We start from the raw sequence: 12387 nt of genomic DNA, 5'->3' as shown, positions 1-12387 counted from the left end.
CAATAGATGGTAAAACTATTTAGAACTATTTAAAACTATGTTTATTGAGAAACAAAATATTTATGTATTCTCAACGTATCTAACCACTACGTACTATTAATTCCAAAGAAATAAACAGTAACATCATAGTTAAGATCACCAATTTACCAAGTGATCAAAGTTTACATCACCATTAACACACAAATTGGCATTCTTTCTTCACTATAGGTTGCACTGAGATAAACTCCACATTGCTTCAGTGATATTCCTTCCAGAATCTAATCATGAGGAAATGCCAGACAAACCCAAATCAAAGGACATTCTACAAAACCGGTTTGTAATTTAGAAAAATGTCAATGTCATGCAAAGTATAAAAGTAGACTGAGAAACTGTCATAGATTGAAGGTGACTAGAGACACATGACAACTAAATGTAGCATATGAGCCTTGGCTAGATTCTGGATGAAAAACAAAGGAAAAAAAGATTTTTGCTATAAAAGCCAGTTGGTGAAATTTGAACATAATTTGTAGGTTAAAAAATATTGAATCAATGTTGTATCCTGATTATTATGGTTGTATTGTAGTTATGTAAAAGATGGTCTTGGTCTTTTAGGAAATAAATAGTAAAATACTGGGGGCATCATGTTGGAACTTGCTCTCAGTTGGCTAGAAAAAATGTAGATATGAAGAGACAATAACAGAGCAAAAATGGCAAAATATTAACATTTTAGGCACCTGGATAAAATATTCATGGGAGAGCTTTGTGCTAGTCTTGCAATTTTTCTGTAAGTTTGTAAATATTTCCAAATTAAATGTTTAAAGGCATAGACTCAACTGAAAGTTAAAAATGAGTTATTTTCTTCTTCTTATGATTATTTTAGAATTGGGGCCTCACTCAGTCCCCAGGCTGGAGTGCAGTGGTGTGATCATAGCTCATTCAACCTGGAACTCTTGGGCTCACATGATCCTTCTGCATAGCTAGGTTGCACCACCGTGTTCAGCCATTTGAAAAAAAAAAATTATGTTTTGTAAAAGGACAGGGTCTTGCTATGTTGCCCAGGCTGGTCTCGAATTCTGGCCTCAAGTCATCCTCCTGCCTTGAACTCCCAATGTCTGGGATTATAGATGTGAGCCACTGTACCCAGCCAATATTTATTTTAATTAGGAAAAAACATCCATGTTTTGTACTGAACAAAAATAATTACAAAGATGTATAAGGCAGAACATAACTATATCGGTCACATTCTTTGTCATCTATCCTCTTAAGATGATTCATGTTAGCAGCTTAATTTGTGTCCATCCTCACCTTTCTATATGTTAATGCGAACATATTCAAACATAAACATGCTGGAGTTTGTTTTTTAAAATGGAACCACCATAATATTAGCTTGGAACTCATATTATTAGGAACAGAAGCATCATAGACTTAAGGAAAAGACAGAAAACCAAATCCATCTTTTTATTAACAACGGGGGTATAAAATAATTTATTCAACCAATGACTTGTTATTCACAGACATTCAGGGTTCTCTTCTTCCAGTTCCTTTTCCACTGTATGCTATGCTGCAATAACAATCTTTGTGGGAAAATAGAGAAAGAGAGTCTTTATAAACTGCTGCTTTTGTTTCTGTAGAATGGATTCTCCAGATTCCTATGTCAAAGTGAATATGTGTATCTGACAAATAATGCCAGATGACTTTTTATTCACAATTCACACTGCCAACAACGATCAGAACAGTGCGTCTCCTTCATCTTCTCCAACACTGGAAGACAGCACTGTTCATGTTTATTGACTGATTTCTTCTGCTATTGATTATTGATGCTCTTCCACTGTGAATTGTCCACTTAAATCTTTTGTTCCTTTTTTCTATTTGCTTGCCTTTTTACTTATTTCACTTATCAGTTTGAGGTTATTTACTTACATGTGGTTCCCAGTTTATCCTTTGTATTTTTATTTTGCTTATTCGTTGCCATTTATTCATTTTTTTTCGAGTTTTCTGTCTACTTTATATAGGTCACTCACTTCCAAGGTTATGCCTTCTAAATTTTCTCCTAAAAATTTCTACTTTTTAAAAGAAATTACATCATTAATTAACTTGGTATTTACCTTTCTATCATGTTAGGGCCCTTTTTTTTCTTTCGGTGAAGAGCTGTGCCAGTACCTTTTAATAAAACACAAATAGAAGTTTTTCCCATAGAGTCCTCTCTCATGTAAGATCGGGTAATATTTGGGTGTATGCTTGACCTTTTTTGACCATTCTACCTACCTATATTCTTTGCCAATTCCATTCTGTTTTAATTATTTTTATGGTAAGCTTTTATATTTGGTAAGTTTAGTCTATTTTTGCTCTTAAAAATGTTCTTCACTATTCTTGGTTATATATTTTTCCATATGAACTTTAACATTTTATCTGGTTCCAAAAAAGGTGGGACTCAGATACTGCAATACTATTACAGAGTGCTTGATATTTATATGAATCTTCCCATTCAAGAACATGGCCTCTTTCTCTATTTGTTCAGGAGTTGCTTTGTGTCCTTCAACAAGATTTTATTCATAGAAGTCTTACACCTTTCTTGATCAATTTTTCTAAGCATTTTATAATTTTAGCTATCATGACTTCCCCCCATTTAAATTCCTATTTCAAGTATAGAGGAAAAGTACGCCTCCAAACTTACCCTGCGTTACTCCACCCCCTGCTCTCACACTTTCATCTTCTTCTGCATCTGAGATGGCAGAGCTACCGCTCACCCCAAGATCTTCACAGGTCTTCTTCTGCCTGGCATGATCTTCCCCTTTGTTCTTTGGCTGAGTCCTTTTAGGCATCTTAATTTAAACGTCACTTTCTCAGTCTGTCTCTTCATAGCAGTCATCAAAATTCGCATTTATGCATTCACATTTGTTACATGTGTTTCTTCCTGACTTGACTTTAAGTCCGTAAAAACAGAAGCATTGCGCTAAGATTGTACATGTGGAGCTAGTACACAGGTTCCTCAGTAACTGTTTGTGGTTAATAGACCAATCCTTTCTGTGCATCCCATTCTTTACCACCTTTTGCATTCCCTCTCTGCAATCTTCAGTTTCTTCTCCATCTGCTAATTTTCCTAACTTTTAAACGGTCCCAATCACTTTATCTTAAAAAAATGATCTGCTGCCAATTCAGATTATCATCTGATTTTTCTCCATATGCCATAATTCCTGTTTGTATCCCAGTGTTTCCCACTCAAGTCTCCTGACATGGCGCTCTGAAGACATTATGACGTGTTTTTCATTAAGCCCAGGGGCCTCATCTCAGTCCTTATCGCTTTCAATTTCTTTGCAACTCATGGCAATGATAACTTCAAAATCTTCTTTTGCTTTAGCGTCTTTGTTTTTGCATGTCTTACCTCCTTCTCTGCCTCCGTCTTTCCTGATTTTTGATGTTTTGCATCTATGTTCAACACTCTGTGATGCTTGGCTTATGCTTACAGCATTATAATGCTCATTTATTAATTCAGCAAATAAACTCAGTACGACAAACCAGGCACTGCATTATTAAATGTCAAACACCATAGTGAACAATGCGGGAAGTACTTGTCATTCTAGCATTTATCTATCAGGAAGATTGAAATGAAAGAATCATGCAAGCAATCATTTGGCTACAGCTGAGGTAAGCACTAAATGGAAAAGTACAGACTGTAGTCTGGCTGGTTCCTCAAAAAGGGTATTTAAAGTCAGCTTTGAAAGATTAGTTGGATTTTTTTGCTAGCAAAAAGGGAAGAGCCATTGTTCCTACATTGTTCCTAAGGTGAGAAAGAGCTTGGGGCTTTTAAAAAACTAGGCCAGTAGGACTTATGGAGAGAACAAGGCAAAAGTGGATGGAAGTATAGCAAGAGAAGTAACACACATCTTCTCTTTCATCCTTGTGTATTAAGAGCTACATTTATCACTATTAGTGCTTGATAACTGTGTACAAGAGAATATGCAGCATTGCATTTAGTCATTATAAAATGCATTACAATGATCCTGTAGAGTTAGGAAATGATATCCCTATAATATATGTGAGAAAGTGAGGATTGGAGCAATTAAATAATTAATATACAGGGTTTCACTTTGAGAAAGGAGTGAAAAAATTACTTCCTGTGCACTGTAACACTCGCAGTAAAAATAATGTACTCAAACCCCCTGGTTGCAAATCCTAACTTTAAAAGTCCTTCAACTTTTTCTTTTTGAGGTTTAAAAATAGATTTAGGTACCCAAGTGAACATTGAAATTGGTATGTAGGACCAGAAAGAAAACTCCCTCAAATAAATCTCTCAATTTAAATGTAAACTTTATATTCACATATTTGTCTGTTAATCAAAGAAATTCACATGTAATTAAAAATAACACAACTTCATGGAAGACTTTTAATAACTCAAGGGATTCACTGCAGTTGTCTTTGTTAATAATGTCATCCTTCTGATTTTAAACAGTAATTGCATCAATTTAATCGTACTTACAGCTGTTAAACATACATGGCTAAAAGCAAGTACACTTTTTAAAAATAAAAATTTGTAACTAGCCCCAAACACTGCCTATGGCTAAAATTCTTACAAAATGAGCCATTCTTCATGATGATCTATTTGGAATAAAATTCTGATGTGTAAGGAACATCCACTCACTCTACCACCAGTCTGGTAGGTTTTGTCCCACTAAGGTCTTTTAGACTCAAGTTTTCAGGTGTAGTAGTAACTTTCACTTATTATGCGAAGGGAACACTCAATATAAACCATCTGTAACATTCTTAGCAGCCCATTACAATGACAGAAATGGAATCTGTCACGTAAATTTCAGACTCGCAAAGCAAGCTTGTTCAACCCACAGTCCCTGAGCCATATGCGGCCCAGAATGGCTTTCAATGAAGCCCAATACAAATTAGTAAACTTTTAAGAAACATGAATTTTTGTGTGTGTGTGGGATTATTTTTTTCTTTATCTCATTGGCTATTGTTAGGTTTAGCATATTTTATGTGTGGCCCAAGCCAATTCTTCTTTCCGTGTGGCCCAGAGAATCCAAAAGATTGGACTCCTATGCTCTAAAGATTCAAAGCAGTACAATTAATGTCACTTTTTTTTTAACCTTTTAGAAAACTTCTCTCATTCAAAGCCAGAAAATGATGTCTTGAAGAGAAGAGAACGTGAAGATGTGCCTTAGTTTAATGCATATTGATAAAACCACTTTTTAGGATTTGTATAATCTCTGCTATCAACGTTGTCTATTCCAACTCTTAAGCTTCTCCAAAATGGCAAAGTTATGAAAATGTGTAAGACCTGTTTCTATAGATTAAGTATTAAGTAAAACAAATAATGGAAGACCTTAGGGGAAAAAAATCATAGATACCCAGACATTTTACTGTATTCATTTTTATTTTTATGTTTTTGTTTATATTAGGATATTGTACAATTTTCAAACTAATAACAATCTTTTTGTATGTATATTTAAAGCATAACAAAATAAAAGTATTTCACAAAAAGATGTACATATTACAGTACTATTGAAATATGAGGCACAGGGTAAGTATGCATTTGTGGGTTATAAACATAATACATTCATTTTAAAGAATAAACATTTAATGTGAATAACATTTTGGTTAAAATAAATATCATAGTAAATGTTAACAGCAACACCTGAAGTACATGGATACAAGAAAGGTGTTTTGTAATAGATACTATGTAGAATGGTAAAGCATTCATGAAATGGCTGTAATATCTTACTAAATTTACAATCATTGCACATTGTTGAGCACTTTATTTATATAGAGATACCCTTCATCCACCATTCCTAAACCTTACCATGCAAAACAAAGTTACTCCATATTTTCCCCGGAGTAACTGGTACCAATGTCTAAATAAGGTTTAGAATCCATATAGCTTTCATTTTACTGCTCCTCAAATCAATTCAAATGTTTAACTTAATCAATATACTTAAAAACACATATAAAGAACATTTTATAGGTGACTATATAAATTAGAGCTTCAAATCATCTTCATAATTCTTTGAAATTATCCCATTCAAAATTAAAATTTGATTTTTATACAGTGGTTTCTTTGGGAAAAATACAAACATTTAGATTAAAAAGATATAATATTCAAAGCAAAAAGTTTCCACATGTAGAAATAATGAATTTCCCTGATCATTAAATTTTTCCCAGCTATTTCCTTCTAGCAGATAGATTCACTGAGAAGAAAAGTTTAAATCTTTACTTAAAAGTCACTTTGAGGGGTCATGCTAATGAATTTTAGATCCATATATTCTTAAAGAAAAAAAGTGAGTATCTGTTCCAAGCAGAGAACATTTCATCACAATTACATTACCTTAAAATGAACATGACATTAATGGTCAACAAGAATAATTCTTCTCATACTTCTACGAATATATCTATGGATGCTCAGTATAAATGTTAGAAGTCACTAGAGTGTGAGAATCTAGCCCCCAGGAAAAAAAAAAAAAAAAAAGAAAACAGATTTCCTTTACCTATTCCAAAATAAAATTACCCTTCAGAAACCATACATAACTGATTAGATTTCAAAAAACAAGAGTTTATACTTCTTGCCCTTTACACATTTTTTAAGTTTACAAATAACTTGAAAGCATTCAAACGAGTGTATGAAAAACACATATGAAAAACAAAACCAGCAGTTACGTCGGCTACAGGGAAGTGTTCTTTGAACATGAGGTTTTCACGTTGGCAGGATAATTCATCCTAAGGTTGTATGGTGGCACAGGGTCCTTTAAAACTGTGACTGCCTCTTGGCCTTTGGGCTTCACAATTCTGTGAGGAGCTGGTCGCCACTAATAAGAAAGCATTCAGGGAAGGCACATCTGCACAAAGGCATTTACTAAACTCTGCCCATTTCCTTAAGCCACGGGAAGTGTTACCATCTCAGTCATCTTCGTGAACAAATACGGTAGTTAGCTCAAAAGCTTCTCAATAGAAAAGTTAATCTCGTGACAATTCTGGCTGTAGTAACGGCCAGTTTTCATTTTATTACACATATTCTAGAATTACAACCTTGTCAAATGAATTGAAACTGTATCAACATTCACAGGTACAGTACAACACACATCCTCTCATCCTCTCTTCCTCTTCAACAAGACCAAACACATGCACACAGGGTGGCCCAAATTTTAAAAAGTTTAAAAAAATGTTTTCAATCTGGCAAAAGTGTTGGTATACCAAATATCTTTTAAAAGGGCATTAGGCTTTCAAAAAGTATGAAACAATAATGGATAAAATGCACATACGATATAAATAGGAAAGTAACTTGAAGAATAATATAAAAACATTTCTGAAGGGGCCCAATCAGAACTTCAATAATACCTATGAATAAAAACCTAGGCTTATACTATAGTGTACAATTATGAGTTAAAATGCACTTAAATTTATAAAGAAATTGAAATATAGTACTGCAAGGTTATTCAAAGAATATTTTTCAAATGTACAAACAATAATAAAAACACACAAACAAAGCCTTGGGCAATGTGCAACTTTAAAAATTATCACAACCGCCAAACAAATCCTTAACCACTTTTTAAATGGATTCATTTATACCATTTCAATGCAAAGATAATATCAAAAATACTAAAACAAAACAAAAAACTCTTCAGTGTCTGACTCACTTTGTCCCCAAATCTTTTCACATTTAATAGTTGCATTTTGAATGTATAAGCTAAGAGTTTTAAATGTTTCTCAAATAGTTATGTCTACAGTTATCATAAGAATTATATTTGAAAACTACTCTAAGAACTAAAAACTAGTACTTCAAACGTTCAAAAATAAAATCATGACAAAAGTTCACAATTGTGGGTCTGCCTTAATGTCCATAAATTACTAAAAAAGAAACAAGTCACATGTTCAGAGACTTATTCTCAGGTCTGAGTCTACCCTGACGTGTGCCAAGCTGCACCTTCAATATTTGGCACTGATGGTCTATCTGAACACAATTTATCAGCAGAAAACTGTAAGTAATTCTAAAAACCTTTAGCCATTCAAAACCATCATGTTTCATTTTCTTTCCTAACATGCAATTCAGTTATTCCAAAGTCATTTGGGTGTTGCAAGGACGTGATTTAGGTGACTGGTACAAAATGAAGCTTATATGAAAACTGGTTAAGGATTCAAAGCACACTAGCTCTGAAATATTAATCTTAACACCAGACATAAACGGGGAGGTATGACTTGCACGAAATACTTTAATTTACTTTGGTTACACTCTTCATGATATTGCATGTTTAGCTGCTTGCAGTGCAGGCATGCATCCTCTTTGCCACATCATAAACGTAGGTAACATCTGGTCGCTTCTCTGGATCTGGATTGATGCACATATTAACTAACTGTCGTAGCTGTGAAGAAAGAAAAACAATAAAACCTGAATAAGACAACTTTTTTTGGTTAGCTTATTGAAAAGAACAAACTAGGAATAGCTATAGATTTTATAAGTAAAGTACATTTTCTGACTAAACATTCATTGTATGAGAAATAGATATAAGACTGCTGTCAATGATTTAAAAATCAGTTAAATGTTCTGTAAAGCGCATTGAATGCACAGTATTAATGTCAACCAAAAAGTATTTTCTACAGTCAGAGGCTTTAAAATGGACTCTTGTTCGTTTTTTCAGATTTCAGTCAGAAGATAGCAGTCACTAAAGACTAGCCTTGTTAAGTCTCCAAGTTAACTGTAAATACACACCCACATATTTGATCTAGAATCTACTACAACGGACTTAATTGTAAGTTTAAAAAAAAGGCAATTAGAGGAGACATACATTTATAATGAACCATTTTATACAAATATACATTAAAAGTTTTATGTTAAGTTTTATATTAGAGAAAAAACACTCCTTTAATTATAATAAATAAGCAAGGGAAGTTAACAGTATCATTCCAATCCTCAATTGTGTGCGGAGTATTAAAATGTCCTCACTTTACAGATGAGAGAGAGTTGAAGTTTACTATTTTATTCTATTTGTACCATAAAAATAAAAGCAGATTTCAACAAATTAAGAAAGTACCCTCACGTATGGTACCAGATTCATCAGGTAGAAGAATATAGGATTTTATTCTCAATTCTAATTTCTATCGGTTTACAAAACTATGTGTCATCTTAACATTGTATATGGCCTTCCACAGACAATAAACTAAGAGGAAAAACCAGATTCTTTTGTAGGTCTGTCTTTAGGAATAATTTAGACATTTTGAAAATTTGCATTAACTCTTTCTGGCCATGATATTAGCACTTAGTAAGTTTTCAAATTACCACAGTTTCTTCAGAGTTCTCAACTCCTACCATAGAATGACTTTCAACCACAGTAAATACAAGTGGTAATAAAAGGCATGGGCTGAATATGTTGCTAGTGCTATGGAGAAAGCTAACGGCAGTGAGAAATGTCATCCTGAAGGAGGAGGTGGGTAAAGGAGCCTGCCCGATGAAGGTCAGAGTTTGGTAAGGAGTACAGTGAAAGGGAAACCAGTCTTGTTGAAGGCATTTGCAGCCTTGTGCCCTTGGGTAGGCCACTGTCTTTGGAGCTTCATTTCCTCATCTATTTAACAGGGAGGCTGGACTAGACGACCTATCAGGGCTATTCTAGTCCTCATCTCTTAAACTGTATGATTCCAGCAGAATGAAATTTAATGATTCAATTTTAGCTACATTTGGATATTCCACAATGTTCCACAGTAATATTACACCCACTGGGAGAGTCGGAAGATTTTAATTTATATTCCTTGCAAAAGAGCAGAGAACAGCATTAAAAACCCTTAAGGGGTATAGCAATACACAAGGCATTTTATTATGGTGGTCTAAGAGAAATTTAAAACAGAAAGAGGTTGGCATTTTACCAGGTTAAAAACAAACAAACAAAAATAAATATATCCAGTCATACACAATGGAGAAGAAAGTGGGAAAAGCACTTACATAATGACACGTATTTTACAAGATAATGTGTTCTAATGGGTCATCTAGCGGTCAGATATTTTCTTTAGAGATAAAAACAAGAAAGCAAGCAGAAAGAATGGCAGGAAAAGATAACCATGGTACAAAAAATTCATTATATTTAGCCAAAATACAAGTAGAGAAATGTGGTAATAATTTTTTGACTTCCTAACACTGTCACGTCCTTCAAGTTGGTTCAGAAATCTTACTTTTCCTGCATAATAATTCAGAATAGGGTAGAATTTCCAACACTGAGAATGACTGACTGACTTCAGTTCTCCTGGCATGAGGAAAAACCAAGATTAGAGATTAATGTTGCAAGTTTAGTTGAGGAAGATAGTGATTCTCCAGTTCTCCAAAGTAAAAAGGCAAGAACTGGGAAAAACAGAAAGGGAGAAAGACAAAGAATAAGGTTCACAGGTAGGGGAGTGTCGGTGGCAGGTGCTTTCTAACCGCTCCTTTAAGGATGGCCTTTCTAAGGGATGGCAGGTCAATTGGTGACCCGGCGGTAGCAGAGCCAAAGCACCGCGGAGTGAACTTACTGGTTCACTCTCCACCAAATAGGAAGTGTATTTTGTCATAAAGAGTTTCGTTTCCCAGAAGAATCAACAGACCTATCGCCATATAAAATCAGATATGTGAAATATACAACATGAATACTTCACTGTATTTATGAATCCAATAATCTGTTAATACAGCTTTTCTTCAATTACTTGTTACATTAAAAATTAATAAAATATAAAAAGAAAGAAAACCCTATAAAATTAAAATATGCCTTGGCAATGCTCCCACTTATCCACCCTGGCAATTTTTCCAGAGGATCTACTCTGCAAGAGACACTACGCTGGTGGCATTTGATGGCACAGGATAAGACAAAGGACCTATCCACAAGGGAAGGCTTGCTGTCCAGGATGAGAATTAAGAGAATGACTCATTTTCCTTTCTAACCACCTGACTCTTTCATTCTTTCTTTTTGTCCCTCTTTTCCATTTTCATTCAATTGATCATTCAATAGTTTCCAATGGAGGATTACGTAGCAGACACTTTGTTAGGTGGTAAGGATAAAGCAATAATGAAAAACAGCACAGGCTCTTAAACAGCTTACAATCTAGCAGAAGATAAATGGAACAAAGAAACAAATGCGAAAGTGAAGATATCATAAAAATAAACTACAAAGTGATAGGTATCTCGACAGATATCTGTGAGACAGAGGTAAAAGTAAGTGTGGCTGCCCAGAGGACTTTCCTCTTTTTCTACAACCTGTTTATGAGTTGTTACACCTCATTCACTGAGGATACCCACTCAGCTGACAGTATCCTTCTCCATTCCAAGAACTACAACCCTCATCCTGGGTCACTTTCACATTTATTTGATGTGAATCAATACAACCTCTTTGATTACCTGGCTGTAATCTTCACTTTCATACCCGTTTAGTCTCTGCCTTCCAAGGACACAGCCTGTTTCTTAAAATGCTGTGTCACATCAGAAACGTAAGCACATGCTCCTGTCCCTCCAAGTTTCTCCCTCCCTCCCTCCAGTATGGTCGTGTTTGATTTGACTGAGACTATTTTCAATCCCTTTCATCCTGGTCAGTCCTCCTTTTGGATTGACATCATTCAATTCTGGCCTAGACCTTAACTTCCCTGACGTTTTCTTCCTAGTTTCTTTTGTAGGTTGATCTGCCTTTGAAAAATCTACCAAATGTTGGTATGCCCTGAATATTGCCCTTTCCTTAGTTCTTTTCCTGTTTCACTCTTCCTTCTCATCTTCAACGACTGCGCTTCCTCCCATGCCTTCAATAACCACCAACACGCTGAGGAACACAAATATCAGTCTCCAGCCTAGACTTCTTTGCAGGCTCTGTTCCCATAGCTCCAACTGCCTTCTGAGTAAAGGTGCACATAAATATTCTCATTAAACATGTTTAAAACTGAAATCTTAGTATTTTTTTCTCCCCTAACTGGTTCTTCCTAACAGTATCTCCAATTTCTTAGGTCAAAAATTTGAAATTCACACCAGACATCTCATCATACTTCCTTCTCATCTGCCTGACTGTCACCGACCAGTCCCGGTGGTCTCGGGCTCCTTAAACCTTGTGCTTGCTCCTGCCACACCATCTCCACTGCCACTCTCTTGGAAATGTCTTCCAACTGACAGCTTTGCTTTGGTTTTCTTCCAATCTCTCTAGCACCGCCTAACTACCCAGTTGATTATACTTTAAGCATTTCAATGGCTCCCCAAGCCTCTTAGAAAAGCTAAGGCCCTTTGCATGGTATAATATGAGCTGTTAAAAATCAGTCTCCTGCTTCCCTTTCCAGGCTCCTGTTTAGGCCCAAACTCCTCCGCCCTTCCCCTACCCCACCCTATTTTCTCACCATAATAAAACACTTGTAGTTCAGTGCTTGAAACTGCTGCATGCCCCTACATCTTAGATTACGCTGGTACTCTTCTTATAACAG

At 35.1% G+C, this 12387-nt stretch overlaps 1 protein-coding gene across 5 annotated transcripts in view; it reads right to left on the bottom strand.

Annotated features, from left to right (window-relative positions):
* Window positions 1-5343: 5343 nt before the first annotated feature.
* NEK7 (NIMA related kinase 7) overlaps window positions 5344-12387 on the bottom strand; it is a 150384-nt gene continuing 143340 nt past the window's right edge. For all 5 annotated transcript variants that reach the window (XM_017506068.2, XM_017506071.2, XM_037730489.1 and 2 more), the window contains one exon: window positions 5344-8339. In XM_017506068.2, coding sequence (XP_017361557.1) covers window positions 8229-8339 — 111 coding nt within the window. In that variant the 3' untranslated portion in view covers window positions 5344-8228. The remainder of the gene's footprint in view (window positions 8340-12387) is intronic.

This window comes from Cebus imitator, unplaced genomic scaffold (genome assembly GCF_001604975.1).
Source record: "Cebus imitator isolate Cc_AM_T3 unplaced genomic scaffold, Cebus_imitator-1.0 Scaffold347, whole genome shotgun sequence".
NCBI lineage: Eukaryota > Metazoa > Chordata > Mammalia > Primates > Cebidae > Cebus > Cebus imitator.
This window is presented reverse-complemented; position numbering and strand designations above follow the sequence as displayed.